Genomic DNA, 20,940 nt, shown 5'->3' on the forward strand with positions numbered 1-20,940 from the left:
GCTTTTTACGCTAAAGTTTGAATTTTGTTTCAATTATTTAAGAATGACAAAGGCCGTTTAATTAGAAAAAATGGCTCTTTTGAAATTATTAAAAACTACTTTATCGTAAAGAACGAGGTATTGAGAAGGGGTCGAATCCCCTCATATACGTAATAATTTCTGTTCGTTTTAAGTTTTAACGTTGCTCCTTACTTTCAGTTGAAAAAAACTTCTTTTTTCTAAATTTAATTTCTGATTGTTTTTAAATAATGATAGAAAATCCAGCGCCTTTTTCACGGATATTCTCTTCCCCCATGTTAAATTCTTCCATGGAAAGATCCTCCCACTTAACCACCTCCTCCCGATCCCCCCACCAGAAGAAATCCCCCCTGAAGACGTCGGTGTGCTTCCCAATAACCAATACTATATGTAAATAATGGGCGAAGTTCATAACTTGCAGACCTTCCCCCGGGGACTCTGTGGGATTAAGTCGTCCTCAAAGACATCTATCTTTCGACTATACTGGACAAAATGGCTATCTCAAAATTTTGATCCGGTTAGTTGGGGGGAAAATGAATGTGGGAGGGCACCTAATTCCCCTCTAGTTTTTCGGTTACTTAAAATGGGCACTAGAACTTTTAATTTCCGTTCGAATGAGCCCTCTCGCGACATTTTAGGACCAGTGGGTCGATACGGTCACCCCTGAGGAAAAACAAAACAAATAAACACTCATCCGTGATCTTTCTTCTGGCAAAAAATAGAAAATTCCACATTTTTGCAGATAGGAGCTTGAAACCTCTACAGTATGGTTCTCTGAGACGCTAAATCTGATGGTGTGATTTTCATTAAATTCCTGTGCCTTTTAGGGGGTGTTTTCCCCTTTTTTGAAAATAAGGCAAATTTTCTCAGACTCTCAACTTTTGATGGTAAAACTATAACTGGATGAAACTTACATATTTAAAATCTGTATAAAGATTTGATTCTTTTAATGTATCTGTTGGAATCGAAATTCCGTTTTTTTGATTTTTGGTTACTATTAAGCCGGGTTGCTCCTTACTGTTCGTTACCACGAACTGTTTAATTCTCCTATCTGCTTTTTTGCGTATCTGATGCAATCTTTTTCGTTTGTCATATATATATATATATATATATATATATATATATATATATATATATATATATATATATATATATATATATATATATATATATATATATATATATATATATATATATATATATATATATATATATATATATATATATATATATATATATATATATATATATATATATATATATATATATATATATATATATATATATATATATATATATATATATATATATATATATATAAATAAGTTGCCTGTGTGTGTGTCTGTCGAGTGACGTCATGTTTGTGTGTCGACTGACGTCATGTTTTCGACTGACAAAATTACAGACCGGGACATCGGGACACAAATGACGTCCGGGACACTGGCACATAGGGAATATAAATGACGACCGGGACACTCAAAGAGAAAGCGACCGGGACACTCAAAGAGAAAGCGACCGGGACACAAGGAATGTTCGATTAGCAATCACCATCAACAAAGCACCGGGACACAAATGACGACCGGGACACAGGGAGTATAAATGACGACCAGGACATAAGTAAAAAAAAACTAAAAAAACTAAAAAAAGGTAAAAACTACAAAAAAACTAAAAAGAAAAAAAAACTAATAACTAATAAAAAAAAACTAAAAAAGCTAAAAAACTAAAAAAGAAAAAAAAAAGAAAAAAAAAAAAAAAAAAAAAAAAGGAAAAAAAAATGAAAAATAAAGGAGAAAAACAAAACTAAAAGAAAAATAAAAAAAAACTAAAAATAAAAAAAGGGGAAAAATACAAAAATTTATTTCATCATATACCATTTCAAAAACGAATGTATATACAGACCGGGACACCGGGATACAAATGACGACCGGGACACAGGGAATATAAGTGACGACCGGAACACAGGGACACAACTACAACGGGGGCACAGGGGGATATATAAATGACGACGGGGACACAGGGTATGTTCGATTAGCAATCACCATCAACAAAGCTCAAGGGCAATCATTAGAATCATGAGGTATAGATCTGAATACGGATTGTTTTCCCATGGACCATTATATGCTGCATGTCCAAGGGTCGGTAAACCTGACAATCTATTTATATGCACAGACAATGAGACAGCAAAGAATGTTGTATATTCGCAAGTTTTACGTAGTTAAAAACATATATATATATATATATATATATATATATATATATATATATATATATATATATATATATATATATATATATATATTTATATATATATATATATATATATATATATATATATATATATATATATATATATATATATATATATATATATATATATATATATATTCACAGGTGGGACATAGGGACACAACTACAATGGCGCCTAACTAATATGGCGCTTAACGACTTACGCGCGCGGGGGCTTGGGGGGGGGGGGGGGTTGGGGCGCGAAGCGCCACCCCAACAGCTAGTATATATATATATATATATATATATATATATATATATATATATATATATATATATATATATATATAGATATATATAGATATATATATATATATATATATACATATATATATATATATATATATATATATATATATATATATATATATATATATATATATATATATATATATATATATAGATATATATAGATATATATATATACATATATATATATATATATATATATATATATATATATATATATATATATATACATATATATATATATATATATATATACATATATATAAATATATATATATATATATATATATATATATATATATATATATATATATATACATAGATATATATATATATATATATAGATATATATATATATAGATATATATATATATATATATATATATATATATATATATATATATATATATATATATATATATATATATATATATATATATATATATATATATATATATATATATATATATATATATATATATATATATATATATATATATATATATATATATATATATATATATATATATATATATATATATATATATATATATATATATATATATATATATATAGTATACGTGAAGTACAAATTGGCTCGGTCGATGATTTTATTCTTAAAATGACTAGCACCGGCAAAGCCTGTCGAGCCTTTATTTCTCCTCTATAATGTCAAAGTTATATGAGACAGAACTGTAGAACTGATAAAAAACAAAATTAAAATAGAAATGCTAAAACTCGGTTAGAAAATTAAAAATCAAAGCGAAAAAAGTGCAAAATACACCGAAAATCTAATTTAACTTAAAAAAAGAAATTCTGTTCTTAAAGATTGCACTTATTTCACGACAAAATGACATATGTGGATGCCCAGAATGACGGATCTACGACCAGAAAGTTGCTAACCCTGACACGTGGCAATGTCTCACCATTGGCTCCAGAACTCATTACTTGTACACGGAATTTGCTGATAACTATGTCAAACATTTGAAAAAGACGATATGGTTCATATTTTGTTCATTATTATTGAACAATAATAGTGGAAAGGCTGGATGTTAGTAAACCGATATTTCATACATCTCGATATTCGATATGGGTAAATTGCTTGTTGTTTTTGACGTCCCGCCTGTTGATTTTTGGAATAGATTCAACTTCAATCATGAAGTAATTCAGGCGTTGAGGCGGAAAGGCGGAAAGACGAAACCTAGAGGGAAATAATAATAATAATTTATCTATAATCCACATTTTAGCAAAGCATGTGGAATATATTAACCTAAACAGAAAGTATGGTTTACCCTTTCGAACAAATATGATGTTCCACCCTTTGTTTTTGTTCTTCCCCAAGGACATAGTTATCAAGTTTTTCGACTATGCTGAACAAAATGACTATCTAAAATTTTGATTCGGTGGCTTTGGGAAAAAATGAGTATGGGAGGGGGTCTAGGTGCCTTCCAATTTTTGATCAATCAAAAAGGGCACTAGAACTTCTATTTGCCGTTAGAATGAACCCTATTGCGACATTTTAGGACAACTGTGTCGATACGATCACCCCCCCCCCCCTAAAAAAACAAACGAACAAATAAACACGCATCCGTGATCTGTCTTCAGGCAAAAAAAAATACAAAATTCCACATTTTTGTAGATAGGAGCTTGAAAATTCTATAGTTGGTTTCTCTGATACGCTGAATATGATGGTGTAATCGTAAAGATTCTATGACTTTTAGGGGGTGTTTCCCCCTATTTTCTAAAATAAGGCAAATTTGTCAGTCTTAACTTTTGATGGGTAGGGCTAAACTTGATGAAACTTATATATTTAAAATCAGCATTAAAATGCAATTCTTTTAATGTAACAATTGGTATCAAAATTCCATTTTTAGATTTTCGGTTGCTATTGAGTCGGGTCGCTCCTTACTACAGTTTGTTACCACGAACTGTTGGATAAAACTCATTATCATTTACATTGAAGTAATGTCACTACAATAAAAAACAAGAGCTAAGAGCTCATATGGCACTTGTGACGAGGTTGAAAGAGCCAAGAGCTCATATGGCATGAGCTCTAGCAAAATTCTAAGAATCAATAGATTTATTTAAAAGGAAAATCAGTGGCTTAATGCCGGTCGGGATTTAAAATAAGAGCTATGAGACACGAGGTCCTTCCAAACATCAAAATTCATTAAGATCCGATCACCCATTCGTAAGTTAAAAATACCTCATTTTTTCTAATTTTTCCTCTCCCTTCAGCATCCCAGATGGTCGAATCGGGGAAAACAACTTTACCAAGTCAATTTGTGCAGGTTCTTGACACGCCTATCAAGATGATGACCCTATTCACTCTTTAATTGTACGACCAGGCATTTCCGCATGGGATGCATGCGGTGAAAAAACTGACGGTGGCCTGGGCATCCCCCCCCCGGAAATTTAGCTTTTAAGGACTTTCTATGAGCACATGTTCTCTATATGTAAGGTGGAGCATGAGTAACGCCCGTTTATATATATATATATATATATATATATATATATATATATATATATATATATATATATATATATATATATATAAATAAGTTGTCTGTCTGTGTGTCTGTGTGTCAGGTGACGTCATGTTTCTGTGTCGACTGACGTCATGAAGTTAGTTGTCGTCATTTTTGCTATGACGGTGACGTCATTAATGGTATTTAAGACATTTGTTCACGGAAAAATGTTTAATTGTAAAATGACTGAAGAACCTACAATGGCAACAGCCGAGGAAGCTGCTCAAAGAGTTTATGCCAAAAAACGTGCTGCTGATAGAGAAAGTAAGAAAAGAAAGCGTTCCAAGGAATCACAAGAACAGCAAGAAAACAGGCTTGCAGCTGATAGAGAAAGTAAGAAAAGAAAGCGTGCCGGGGAATCACAAGAACAGCAAGAAAACAGGCTTGCGGCTAAAGAACGCAAAACCGCGCAGTTAGATGAAAATCCACCTGGACAGCGAGAGTCAAAACATATCAAAACTGAAAATGATAGCGATGATGATTGGGTTTGGGATTTTGACTTTTATAAGGTCATCAATGCATACCAGATTTAAGTTAAAAAAAACAAAGGTTCGTCATAGTGACGCTGAAAAATAAAGAAGAAAAAGAAAACTGAAAAAAGAAAAAAGGTAAAAAACTAAAAAAAAACTAAAAAGAAAAAAACACTCAAAGAGAAATTACAGACCGGGACACAAATGACGACCGAGACAGAGGGAATATAAGTGCCGACCGGGAACCTCAAAGAGAAATTACAGACTGGGACACCCGGACACAAATCACGACCGGGACACAGGGAATATAAATGACGACCGGGACACAGGGACACAACTACAACGGGGACGCCGGGGGCACAGGCGGGATATATAGATGACGACCGGGACACAGGGATTGTTCGAATAGAAATTACAGACCGGGACACAAATGACGACCGGGACACCGGGACACAGGGAATATAAATGACGACCGGGACACTCAAAGAGAAATTACAAACTGGGACACCGGGACAAAAACGACGACCGGGACACAGGGAATATAAATGACGACCGGGACACAGGGACACATCATTAGAATAATGAGGTATAGATCTGAATACGGATTGTTTTTCCCATGGACAAGTATATGTTGCATGTTCAAGGGTCAGTAAACCTGACAATCTATTTATATGCACAGACAATGGGACAGCGAAGAATGTTGTATATTCGCATGTTTTACGTAGTTAAAAACATATATTTATATCTATCTCTATTCACAGGTGGGACACAGGGACACAACTACAATGGCGCGTAACTAATATGGCGCGTAACGACTTACGCGCGCGGGGGGGCTTGGGGGGGGCGCCCAACAGCTAGTATATATATATATATATATATATATATATATATATATATATATATATATATATATATATATATATATATATATATATATATCCGCTCTCGATCCGGTTGTCAGGCTGGTGCTCACTCCTATGACCTTCCCATCGCTTGGACCGGTCATTGACGCAACTGGAAATATTGGCTATAGCCAGAAGCGCTCGCAGATATATATGTATAGGCTACTTATTAAGTTTACTAAACCCTAATAGTCTTCTTGTTCTTTAAAGAAAAAACAATCATGGTAAGGATTAAATAAAACTTTACTTTATCTTCTTAGGGGGGGGGGGCTTTTTTCCTGTCAGGTTCTTGCCTTTTATTTTTCTTAAAATCTTCTATTGATTTTCTTTGCTATCAAGTTATAATTCAGCATACAGTATTATTATGAAAAGAGAAATCACCAATGCAACAGCACAAACACATAAAAAAAAAAAAAAAAAAGAGAGAGAGAGAGAGAGACAGAAGGAGAAAAGGAAGACTGTTTAATCCTAAATTAGTGATTAATATAGACCAGCACTTGAATGAGGCCTTAACGCTACTCATCCATACAATCACATAGGTCAAACAGCATAGCCATACACAATCAACCATAAAGAGTAATCCATGGACAGGTAGTCATGTCGTCAATAAGTATAAGTCGTCATTTACCAAACAATAGAAACAATAAAGACAAATAATTCAGAGGCAACAACCCAACACAAGGGCTCATCAGGAGAATACACTTGCCTATAGGGTTTCGCCACCTTTGTTGCACATTCGACAAGCATAACCGGACCCAGAATATGCGTATAGCTAAAAACAAGCCTGCTTTAATAATAACAATCATGTGAACTGCGATTTTTTTTTCTGTCGATTACCTTTCTTTTTCTGTGTTTGTTTGGATGGTAGCAATATGTTACTTTCTTTTGACAATCTTAGTGTTCTAGTATTTAATTTACAGCCAGTTATTTTATAGATGTTGATTGCCTATATGCATGCGTCTCTTTTTTTAAAACCATAACCTCATTATTGTATTTCCTTATTAAATTCCATAAAAATATCTATAAATATATATATATTGGAGAAAGGGGAACTCTTATAGCCTAATTTGAATTCTCGTGGTTCCAAAACTATTCTGCAAAATTTCTATATTTTTGACCTCAATTGTTTAGCTGCAAATCACTGAACAGATGAATAAACACTTGACTTATATATGTATATAAATATGTATATAAATCTATATATTTATCTATATTAGGCCACTGGTATCCTGAAAGGCCTCAAAAAGGCTCAGCTTTTCGATGCCTTCGTACAGGTGAACCAGATCTGGTGCTTGAAAGGGCAGCAAGAGAATCTGGTCTGGATTTAAGTGATCTTAAGGAACATTTGCCTCAAGAAATGTCTGTCTGGGTTGATCCTGGTGAGGTAAATACTCTCTGATATATCTTAATGAAGTACAAGTTGTAAAATGATTTTTTTTTTTTTTTTCAGCTTTATTTGCTGTTTTACTTCCAAAAATTATATTACGGCAAGGCGTCGCGTCTTTGTAACTTGTCCTGAGTGCCGTGGTAGTGCCTTGTATAGTGAAAAATAATTTAGAAACAGAATATTGAGAAAAAGACATATCGATTTCATTATAGTGCAGAAATAGTAAATTTTGGTGATTATTTGGCTTCGGTTTCCCAATATTTTCTAGCAGAGAAAATGTCAGTTGCATATCCATAGAAAAAAAAATACAGAACTCTCCTTTTGCATTAAATTTTCTTTGCAGCAGTCACATGAAAATTTTCTGATACGTCGCTAGTCCTTTGTCTAGTTTAAACACTGGTCCTTTTATGTATCTGCAAAAAAAATAGCTTCTAGAAAGGAACTGGTGGTTTTGACAGAACAATCCCCTCAGTGATATGATCCCACGTGGATATGTAGTGCCGAACCTTGGCCATTTAATGCGTTTAACAAGTTTATTTTTCATTCACTGTGATTTGATTTGTGACCTCTCCCTTCCTTTTTCCACTCCTTCAGTTTTTTTTATACTATATTCCAAATATTTTGTCAAAAGAAATAAAAAGTCACCAAACAAAATTATTTTTTTTCTATGGTGATAGAGCGGCGAATCCGTGATTTTGGAAGAGAGGGAGGGAGTTATCTAGAATTTTAACACTTTGTGTTTTTAGTTTTTTTTTTTTTTTTTTTTTTTTTTTTTTTTTTTTTTTTTTTTTTTTTTTTTTTTTTTTTTTTAGCATGCTCTTGAGCGGTAATTCACTTGACAAGACCATCATGAAATCGGAATTGTATTAAAAAAAAAAGTGAAAGAGCTGAAAAGACGCAAAGCGATGAGTTTCAAAAGTTCTTCCTTGTCAAAAGAAAGGCAGTTCGTATTCAGGAAACATGTAATTCTTTCAGGAAATCTATAGGCCAGTTACGTCAATTAGAGTGGGGAGAAATGTGGTACCACTTCTGAAGTTTTCACCTAAACTTGGCAAAAATGTTTTGAAAAAAAAAACGTGAATTGACACAAATGTTACAGGTCATTGGCAAAAAAAAAGGAAATCAGTTTTGCTGAAATAGAAACCGAGATTCAAAAATAAGTAGTTGGTTATCCTAAGAGGTTTCTCTCATATTATTATAGATTTTGCGCTTAACTGAAAGCATGAAAGATATATAAAATGAGCATATGGACCATCAATCTTGAATATACAATTTTAAGATAGCATACGCATTTGAAAGTTATGAACACATAATCATGTCTTTGGAAATTATCAGAAACATAACTGTGATTCATTCTTATCTGTCTCCATCCGGATATTTCCCGACGCTAAAGTAATCTAAAAAATACATCCAGATTATTATTGTATTCATATTTTCTGTTTTATATGTTTTCATTGTCAGAAAACAGTTCAAACATTTCATTCTGAAAATTGACATAAATCTGAGGATTTTGTCTTTCTAGATTATCATGCCCATCTACGTACGCAGGGGTTTGTCCTGTGATTATTAATTGATTAAGAAGAGATAGATAACTGAATCAGTTAAGAAAACTGAATATTTTTATTTAATTTCGGTTTATCTATAATGGGAGCTTACATTTCTATTGTTACACATGGATTTTAAGCTGAAACTAGGAAAGAAAACCTATATATCCTGTATAAATTGTGTTTTTCTTTAGTAATTTAATGTTTTAAAGTCCTGAACTCAGTTATATCATAGAAAATTGGTATGTAATTTCGATATTAAATATAAAAAAAACATTTGAATGAAGGTCACATTTTTTTGGAATTAGGATGGGTTTTATGGTAAAATATAATTTTCGCCTGCTATATCCTATAGCCTATGACCTGAAAGCCGACATACGATTATTATTTTATATCCCAGGGTCCGTGTTCTTCCAGTGTTTATCTGATGTAAACCTTTCAGCCTTCTACGTAAATGTGTCTATATATTTTTATTGCAAGTGCACTGCATACATCAAGTGCTGATTCTTCTGAATCAAAAACAGAAGTACAACATGTCTGTCATTGTGATAAGCCAAGGGCTTACTCTCTGTGGTTTCTAGTGGAACCCAGGCCAGCTTGATGAATATGATATTACCGTTGTTTGAATATGCGTGTATATCCTGCCAGGGGCAACAGATTATGGTATTGGATTGTTCTTGAACCAGAACTCAGTATATAAGGTGAAGTCGTAATTTTCATTCTATGTCAGAGAGAATTATTCGAAGTTGTTTCGTCGAGATTGGAGCTCTGCTTCTAGTTTCGTTTGGAAATTCCCGTTTAGCATAAGAACAGCCAGGCACCGATCTCAAATTGACGGTTGTCTAAAACCTTGAAATTTGTGGTGATTCATTCTTTGGCCTTATCGCCCAAACATCTTCTTAAAATGACAAAATAGAGAAATCCACAAAATGAGGATTCCCCCCCTTTCCAGAAGTGTTATCACCTACTTTTGGCAACCATTTTTGTTTCTTATTTTGGTTTTTAGTCAATTTATTTCACAGAAAATTACAAAACAAAACTACGAAATTATCATCCCCTTGTAAAACTCCATGGCCCGGTGAAACAGTGGGGATTTTATCAAGTCCAACTACTAACACATGTAGATGCTCAATAGCACGATCTAGAAACAAGAGGTGGGAAGGAAAAAAATATCAGTTCAATTTCAAAGGCATAAAATTAACCAAAACCCAAAGGATTTATCAGTTTTTTTTTTTTTTTTTTTTTTTTACATAGCTAAATTGACACAGGAAGCGGGCTCCAGATTATGTGACACACAATTACGAGATTAAAATCAGGTGTTACAGAGGAAGTAAAAAGAATTTGAGTTTCAAACAAATTTCAGAGACGAATTATCGGAAGATCAAAGAGGAGCAAATTTAAGGACCATCTAGTGGTCCCTGTTGAGCTGGCGATGTGCAATAAGAAATGATTCAAGATCAAGCAGGGTTTAGTTACCCGTAGGCTTGTTTTAACAGTAAGATATCTTACTTCATCATAAATCTCTGAAAGGAACCTAAAAAATTACGGAAAAGTTTACATTCTTTTAGTTCTAGAATAAGAGACTTGGATTTAAGTGGGTCTGAATGGCGATTCTCAGTATTGATCCAGGGAAGTTCCGTTTAAACTTTGTTCAGGTTTGATTCCTGTCCAAGTTTATGGTATATTATTTTTTTTCAGTCCTACGGTTCAAGGTTCCAAAGTAAGATGACTTTCACTCAAGTGTGTCGTTGAGGGGGGGGGGGGTCAGTTGCCTCTCCGCAATAATTTTGAGAAAAACTATTATATAGCCCATGTCCCTTGACTATCCGGATATGGATCCCTCTTGCCCTCTCACCCAATAAAAAGTATGTGAGCTACGCCATTGCTTTTACTACGATTGCTGATATTCAGCTTTGTCTATTTGCTGAATTACAAACTTGATAATCCCTTGAGAAAGTTAAAAAAAAAACTTTTATGCAACATTTAGAACAAGACGGTTTGCCTCAAACTACGGAAGCCAATTAAAGAAAATGTTGGGGGACGGGGAATTATCGGTTTCTGGGACAGGGGTTTCGTTCATAAACAAAGGAGAGCTCTTAGACACTCTTGGAAGTACATATCACTTGTTACTATAACATTTTTGTCATAAAAGCTAGTAGAATTTTACATTTGGTTTTGAGTGAGCACTTACATAACTTTCTTATTTTGGTTTCTAGCTAAGCAAGTGTAAACTTAGTCTTGTAAGAATAGGACAAGAATAAAAAAGGAGGGGTATTTGATCCCTAATTCAAGGAGCTAACAAGTTGGTTCCGTGTCTAATCTAATAATCGAATGTTGAATTCCCCAGCTATATCAAATTATAAAGCAAGCTGTTATTGCCGTAGTGGCACTGCCACTCGTCATATTAACATATGCGACAAAAGTTTGTGGGATTCGAATTAACTTTCGAATGAACACTTATTAACTTTTTAAATTTGGTTTTCAACAAAACAGAAATACATGTTTCCGACTAGAATAAACAAGAGAAGGGCATCAGTGGCCTAATTCAAGGGGCCAAGGAGTTGATGTTCGGAATATAGAAATTTGGGGCGTAATTATCGAGATGTCGAACCGAACGTGAAAATCGAGCGCTAGATTTTTAGGCTGTTTTCCTAAAAGGAAGTACAGGATTAAAACTTTCTTTCTTATAAATCCTCATATAAGTTTCTACGACAAATGTTTCGACACTAAGTGCCATGGCGCAAAAAAAAATTGGCAATGTTTAGGTGCTGCTAGTGTTACTGGGAATCTGAAAAACCAAATACAAGTTTTCAAAAATGACATTTCTATGTTAACGTTTTTGTTCATATCCGACCCTGTTTTTTAAGATTTTTGTAGCCCTTGTCAAATTTTGTCTCTATCATAGGAGTTTTTGGGTGTATAGTAAGGTATAAATAAACGTTGTTAAATTTCTCTTCCCGTGAGCTGCATCTCTTCGCTATTCTCAGCTCACAATGTTGTTGCTACACTGTTGGCACTTGACGAAGGATGCCAATGACCGCACCATTTGAGGCGAATCATCTTCAAATTTTCTAGTCATGGCAATAAAATCTTGCCAGCAATCTAGGCACTTTTAAAGGCTTAATTTTTAATGTACGTATAATGTTGCTAATGTAGGATTAACCAACGGTAATCCTTTTTTCTTGCATAAAAAGTATTTGTTTTTTTTTCTGTCATTTTTTTCCAAATAAGACTAATTATAAAACATCGTATCTAGTGCCGTTGCAAGAATTTTATTCAACTGCGTCCGATCAAGGGGGGAGAGGGGTCGTCAATTGGGGTTTCAACTCTTGACATTATATAGTAAATGCTACGCATAGAATTTTTCACACTTCAGAAGAGGTCCTGACCCGTTAACACCTTTATCCCCATGGACCTATGTACGTTAAAGATAAGGCTTAATAGAGAAATGAAGAGGAGATACTTGATCATTGGAGGGGGGGGTAGTATGGTAGAAAACTTTATAATTTACCCCTTTTAAGGGAATTTTATCCTTTGGAACATTGTTTTTCTCTTTTCTTCGTTTTGGAGTATTTTCTAGTAGGCTATTAGAAAATTTATTCCTTTTATAGGTTATTAAATTATAGGTTACAAAATAAAATAGTGCTTTAGTAATTGACCCCAGAAACAAAATTCGTATGGAGTAGGGGGCGCACACAATCTGCAATTGTTTATGAACTATTAGTATCTCTGGTTCCGTTGCTAAATAATAATTAAACATTATGTTTTCATCTTTTTAATGCCCTACATATACATCTAGTTTAAAAAATGAAATTTCAGTTAATGTTAATTGTCAAGTGTGAAAAAATTATTGGAAGTTCAAGTGAAAGTGTGCTGTGTTGAACAAATCTCAAGTAGAACAGTTTTAATTGTGCTGAATTGCGCAAAAAGAATCGCGGAGATCAGTAAAATTATGTTGTGATAACCATCGTGAATTTCACGATGAATGTATGAAACTTATGACCTTTTCCCATACCTTTGTAAAGGTTGACACAGGACTGCAAGTTCTTCACTGCATGAACAGGTGCCCTGTGTGACAGATTCTTGCATTTTCGGTAATCATGGATCATGGTAGAGAAAGAAAAAACTGTAGTATTTTTCTATTTGAATAAAATTAAACGCAAATACAAAAAAACTTCCTACAATCAGTTTGCCTCTTTTTGTACATCGGTTCTTCAAAACATAGGGGTAATCTGTTGCTAAAGGTCTGTTGCTTGTCGAAAGTGTTTTGGCTCGATACATTTTGCTAAAACTGTTCGGCACTGAGTTCTCTAGTTGTCCAATAAAGGTGATATAAATAAAATGGCAACCGTGTCGAAACATCGTCGAGATATTGCTTAACTTTCACTTATATTGTAGTACCAGTTGACTCCGTAATAAAAACATAAAGAAAAAATTGGTGTAAACAGTGTTTTGACTTTCATTTTCTTTTCAATCTGAGAACGATTCAAATTTTCAGAGAGATAAAGTCCACTTCAGTCTAAAAATCAGGCGTGACTCAGCAGCTACGAGCAATGAAAATCTTTTTTAGTTCGAAGCCACCAAAGCACGCCTATATTTAAGGCAGTTTTCGGTAGTTTGCCGGATGATAAAACAACTATAAGTTATGGTAAGGGGATATCCCTGCACATAAGGAGGAAGTATTAATTTTTTGAAAATATTGGGCCGATCATGCATTTCTTTGTATCCTGTGAACCCCATGAACCCACACATTAAAACTCTGATTAACGTGTAACTGCACCAACAGACCCTCCTAATCTTTTCGGTAGTTGGACGTTAGACAGTCAGGCGGTCTCTAAAGTCGGTGTTTTCAGCCGAATCTGGCGTAAATTGTAAACTTTAATAATCCCTACCTGACTATTGACATTAAACATTCGAGCAAATTTGAATAAACACAGAAACGCAGGCGAAAAGTGAAATTGTAGAGATAAATAAATAAAAATTGAGGCATTTATGTATTTGAAGTCCCCCCCCCGCCTATTCCCTTCTGCAGGAACGTGAGAAAGGGTGGAGATATTTTTGTCTACTTCCCACCAGGTGTCAGTGGGATGCAATTTAGAAAATTTTCATACCCCACGAATACTGATTAAAAGGCTTTTATTTTCAGATTTACTTTTCACATTAACTAAGGATCAAAATAGTAACACCAAGCCCTCATTTCTTCTAATTTCTTTCCCTTTTCAAAGTAATCAAATAAACAAATATACAGCAGTCACTACTCAAAGTTTTGTTGATCCGGAAGTACTTAGAATGCCAAACCAAAAAAAAAAACCGCATAATTTTCAACCACATTAAAACATGACTAGTTAGAACACATCCGTTTCTTTAGGCAAAATCGAAGAGTCCATGACTAACAGAATTTCTCACAAGACTTGATTGAATAAATATCTCTCCGTTTTAAAATATTAACTATGACAATAATCGAGAGCTCCCACACCTTCTGTTTAATGTCTAAGTAAGTGTGAGATGCTGGACCAGCCTCTAGTCATACCTCTACTGTGTGCTGTGTGATACAATGTCGCATGGCCCCATATGTGTAATAACATAGTTTATTCTCTTATTGTTTGATAATAGGCACGGAATTGGACTCCATTTTTTATGGTCTCGGAATTCAATTAAAAGCGATAGTGACAAGAATGTGGAACAAATGTACTAACTATATTTTCTTCCCTTTTGTTTTTCTTCCTTAGTAACTACCACTTGGACAATTCTTTTCATACAGGAGGAAGAAATAAAGAACTACATAATTCCCCAAATCACAAAATTATATTTACCAGATGCTAGCCATCTGGCTAGTCGGGCGTCTTGAGACCGCCCCACTTCGCGAGCATGGCTGCCTCTGCCTTATTACATTTGATCTTTTGGCCCTAGCGATTTAGTCTTCAGTTGCAGTTGGCAGGGACTAAGGTCCATAGCCCTCGCTTCGTTCAGGTATTACATAGGACAGAGAATGCGCAAATCCTTAACTTTAATTATGATGTAATGTGATTACTCCGCAAAATGGATTTTTTCATTAGATTGTTTCATATATCTTTTCTAATGGCTGGTTTTTATCTTTACCTGGAATACAGCCACTTATTGTATTACAGTTTTGTAAACAGCCACCCTCGTTTTCATAATGATGTTGTCATACCCGCTTGCCTGATGTCCCTGAAATCTTGAACTTAGCTGATAAGACAAATCTTGATGGTTTGGTCACGAAATCTCTATGGCTATTAGTCGCTAAAATCAAGTTAGAAAGCCAAAACTAGACTCTGAAAACTTACGTACTTAAGTCAAAGTGGCATCAGCAATTGAGAAGGTACTTTCTTAAACAGTACAAACTCTTAAGGAGAGTGCGGCACCTGAAAAATACCAAAGTTTGTTTTATTGACATAATGTTTAAATTGTGTTTTAAAAGATGACTTAGTCATTAAGGCTAGGAATAAGTAAAGATGAAAAGCTGACGTTGGGTAACAAAAAGATTGACCAGGTGGACAGCTTCACTTACCTTGGTAGTATTATTAGTAAAGACAGTTTAAGTAGTGAAGATGTTGGAAGTAGATTAGTTAAGGCTCAAGGGTTTTTTTTTCATAGTTGAAAAAAGTCTGGAAGAGTAGGAAAATAAGTCTGCAAACCAAGAGTAGGATATTAGAAGCTACAGTGATGACAGCAGTCAAATATGGCTCTAAAGCATGGGCGCTCCGAAAAACAGATGAAGATTTGCTAGATGTTTTTTCAGAGAAATTGCCTACGGATTATTCTGGGGACACAGCTGACTAACTGTATTTCAAACATTAGGCTGTCGAAAAGGGTGCTTAAATCCCGCTTTCTTGGGCTATAATGAGAGAAAGGTTTAGATGACTAGTGCACGTTCTGTGGATGAAAAATGACAGATTGCCTAAGATTGTCCTTTTCGGCCAACCGTCTAGGGCTAAATGAAAAGCAGGTCGTCCACAGTTGAGGTGTGAGGATGTTATAAAAAAGAATTTAAAGGAAGTGGAAACTTCCTGGGAAGGTGTAAAGAGGGAGGCTTTGAATAGATTAAGATGGAGGAGGAGCGTGTGTAGCTGCGTTGGCCTCAGACGGTTTAGTGTTGCGGTGAGTTGTTAGTATTAGTAGTAGTAGATTGCATATGTGTAACATTAATTTTTAGGGGGATCTAAATGCTTCAGAATTTTAGAATCGGCACCTTGTTTAATAATGTACAGTTTGGCGATATTTACTGACAGGAATATAGAGTAATAAAAAAGTACTATAACAATAAGTCCCACTCCTGTCAAAAGGTTTACTTTTTCAGTCCTTCTCCCAAACCCTATCTTTAGCAAAAAAATTGATTTCCTCTGGATCATGATAACCTCCTTGCCTTCTTTCAGATCCTGAGTGATTGTCCCCCCTACTCAGAAATGTCTTGCAACACGATTAATCTTTTCTTGCTAATCACCACGATACAATAATTGGTACTTATGTATTATACCACCAACACTCAAGAAGTGAAATGAGGTTAATCCTAATGAAAAATACCAAAAACATGATGAAAATATAATACTTTAGAAACGAATTTAGACTATATATTTGCATATTAGGAGGGGGATAACCTATACCCACAATGTGCAAATATAAAGCCCAAGTTATATAATTCCAATATATTCTGTCACCCGTCGCTTAATGCTGACATTATGTCGAAAACAATTTTTAGATCTGATATCTTTGAACTGAATTAAAACTGAGTATATAATCCTTGTCATCATAGTCATGAACTAATCGTTTATCTACTAAAATTATTTTGTTATAGTAAACATTTAATATCTAATTTGAACAAAAATAAGTTTTAATTAATTACTGCACTCGGGGAAATGTAGCAGAAAATAGTTTATCTCTCTTTATTTTTTTCTATCATACCAATACAAATTTGGGGAACATTCTATATTTAAGATGGAGAGCCAGGAACAATAAAGGAAATCGATAAAAAGGCGAAGTTAAATTCATGTCCACATAGAAAAATAAATACCAGGAAGAACTAAGTAGGTCAGCACTTCAAAGAGTTTGATATCTCTGGCTCTGCTTAAACAAATACTGGTTAGGCTATGTGGCAACGAGACAAAAACAAAAAAGCTCAAACCCGAAAAACCACATCTCACCAAACCTTAAAAATGACTGTATAAACAGGAAAAACCTGGTGAGCTAAAATACTAAAGAAAATACTGGAAGTGATTAAATATGGCTAACAGGAAGGAAGTAAGAACTTACCTACATATTATTCAGACTAAGAAGCTTATAAATCCTGTAATTTCCTGTCAAGAAACAACGCTTCCTGCCATCTACTGTCAGTCTGAAAATTCCCAATATTACAAACAGGCACGCACATAACACCATTCCCTTCTACCCACGAAGTGTAAAAAAATTCTGGTACTTATCGGTTGTATAATAGACACTCGCGAAGTGAAGTTCGATTAATGCTAATGAAATGAAACAAAATATGATGAATATATAACAGTTTAGAAATAAATTTGGGTCATATATTTGCACATTAGGGGGGAGGGGAGTGGATGTAAAGCATGTCATATATTAAATGCGTAAACTAACCATTGCTGTATTTAATATATGCTATACCTTAACCCCACCCTATTGGCAAATATATAGCCAAACTTTGAAAAAGCTAGTGAAATAAAACAAAATGTGATGAAAATATAATACTTTATTAGGGAAATTGTAAAATTACAACTGAGAATTATTTACCCAGAACGCAGAAATGTCTTTAAGAATCGCGTTGAAAGGAGGTCTTCTGCCTTTACTGCTGCCCGCCACAAGTTACTTGACCAGTTACATGTGTTGAAATTTTATAGTGTCTATTGTATAACCGATAAGCAGCACAATTTTGTATGACTTCCCACATAATTTAGTATAGTTTCTATTATTCTGCCAATTTCTGCGTATTTCGAATTAGCCCCCCCACCGAAATGATGGTCTTACCTTAAATATACTTCAGCGTCTGTGTCAGTTAACAAAGTAAATATATTACTACTATTACGTAGCTTCAAATATCTTCAATTTATATTAAGCTAAACTTAAGCGCGTTTGCAAAATTATTTATTTCTACGTATCAATTGTTTTTGCATTTGGTGTGATAGGATAGCATACAAACTTGGATTATTGAAGCCCGTAGTTCGATCCTTCCGTCAGTTCGTTTAACTAGAAAACTATAGATGAAACAAATAGACCTAAACTTATTATGATCTATTGGTAAAATTGGATTCTTGTTTAGGTTATTTGGAATTAGTTTTTTGACTCTGCTGGGTAACGCTAAACAGTGTTAGTAATTTTTATCTTGGAGTCAAATTTGATTTTTCCTCATAGTTTTTTTTCTCGTCTTCATTGCTGTGTTTTTCATTATACTACTTTCTGTTTCTCGATTTCTTCCGCCACCCCGCCCCCAAGGCAATATCCAAGGGGGGTCCGGGTATGACTCACCCCTTCCGAAATTTGTGTCCGACTCATAAAACGTAACAAAATCCATATACATTTTTTTATTTGTTTTTAAAAATTTCTTTTTACCCCCCCCCCCCTCGAACAAAAATCTTGGATATCCCCTTGTTCCTTCTCCCCAGTATGAAAGCAATCTGCCGTTGACATGCTACTTTAAGCCATTTTAATACTTTGAAAGTTTTACAAATATACTTTACATTTATCTCTTGCCATTTTCTGTGATAAAACTTCGGTAAGTGCATTGTTTATTGCAACAGATATAGCCTATATATAAAAAAAATGCTGTTTTGAAAATACATTTGATCCGTTAAGAAAAAAGCTGGATCATAAAATTTCTGCTAATATTGATTTTCTTTTTTCTTCCTTTCGCTTGTAAGTGTAGCCTACATGGTCCTATTGGCTTGTCTGTGTGCATACGCTTGGCGTATGTATTTAGGTATATGTGTGTGCATGTGCATTTGTATGTGTATGTGTATGTTTGTCTGTGCAGGTGTGTCAGTATATATATATATATATATATATATAAATAAGTTGTCTGTGTGTGTGTGTGTCGAGTGACGTCATGTTTGTCGACTGACGTCATTATAAGGATTGAGCTGTATGCGTCATGAAGTTGTTTGTCGACTGACGTCATGTTTGTCAACTGATGAAATTACATACCGGGACACAGGGAATATAAATGACGACCGGGAACCTCAAAGAGGAATTACAGACTGGGACACCCGGACACAAATCACGACCGGGACACAGGGAATATAAATGACGACCGGGACACAGGGACATAACTACAACGAGGACGCCGGGGGCACAGGTGGGATATATAAATGACGACCGGGACACAGGGATTGTTCGAATAGAAATTACAGACCGGGACACCGGGACACAAATGACGACCAGGACACCGGGACACAGGGAACATAAATGACGACCGGGACACTCAAAGAGAAATTACGAACTGGGACACCGGGACACAAATGACGACCGGGACACAGGGAATATAAATGACGACCGGGACACAGGGACACATCATTAGAATAATGAGGTATAGATCTGAATACGGATTGTTTTTCCCATGGACAATTATATGTTGCATGTTCAAGAGTCAGTAAACCTGACAATCTATTTATATGCAACATATATATATATATATATATATATATATATATATATATATATATATATATATATATATATATATATATATATATATATATATATATATATATATATATATATATATATATATATATATACTAGCTGTTGGGGTGGCGCTTCGCGCCACCCCCAAGCCCCCCCGCTCGCGTAAGTCGTTACGCGCCATATTAGTTACGCGCCATTGTAGTTGTGTCCCTATGTCCCACCTGTGAATCGACCATTCCCTGAGTCGCCATCGTCATTTATATATCCCCCTGTGCACCCCGGCGTCCCCTTTGTAGTTATGTCCCTGTGTCCCGGTCGTCGTCATTTATACTCCCTGTGTCCCGGTGCTTTGTTGATTGCTAATCGAACATTCCTTTTGTCCCGGTCGCTTTCTCTTTGAGTGTCGTCATTTATTTAGATTGTTTCTCCTTTATTTTTCAGTTTTTTTCCTTTTTTTAGTTTTTTTTCTTTTTTAGTTCTTTTAGTTTTTACCTTTTTTATTTTTTTTTAGTTTTTTTCTTTTTACTTTTTTTTTAGTTTTTATCTTTTTTATTTTTTTTTATTTTTATTCTTAATTTTATTAGTTTTCTTTTTCTCTTCTATTTTTCAGTTTTTTCCTTTTTTTTAAAGTTTTTTTTTTTTAGTTTTTAGTTTTTTTAGTTTTTTTTTCCTTTTTTTCTTTTTAGTTTTTTATTGGTTTTTACCTTTTTTTTAGCTTTTTTAGTTTTTTTCGTTTTTTCTTTTTTCTTTTTTTTTTAGTTTTTATCTTTTTTATTTTTTTTTATTTTATTCTTAATTTTATTCATTTATATATCCCCCTGTGCACCCCGGCGTCCCCTTTGTAGTTATGTCCCTGTGTCCAAATATTTTATATATTTTAGCTTTTTTATTTTTTTTATTAGTTTTTAGTTT

The 20,940-nt window shown here is 34.1% G+C and overlaps 1 protein-coding gene across 7 annotated transcripts in view; it reads left to right on the forward strand.

The window, feature by feature from the left end:
• Nucleotides 1-20,940, forward strand: part of LOC136030209 (protein Tob1-like) — a 141,771-nt gene that overhangs the window by 111,142 nt on the left and 9,689 nt on the right. For all 7 annotated transcript variants that reach the window (XM_065709001.1, XM_065708999.1, XM_065709003.1 and 4 more), the window contains one exon: nt 7,671-7,837. In XM_065709001.1, the coding sequence (XP_065565073.1) occupies nt 7,671-7,837 (167 nt within the window). The remainder of the gene's footprint in view (nt 1-7,670; nt 7,838-20,940) is intronic.

The sequence above is a fragment of the Artemia franciscana genome, chromosome 8 (assembly GCF_032884065.1).
Source record: "Artemia franciscana chromosome 8, ASM3288406v1, whole genome shotgun sequence".
NCBI lineage: Eukaryota > Metazoa > Arthropoda > Branchiopoda > Anostraca > Artemiidae > Artemia > Artemia franciscana.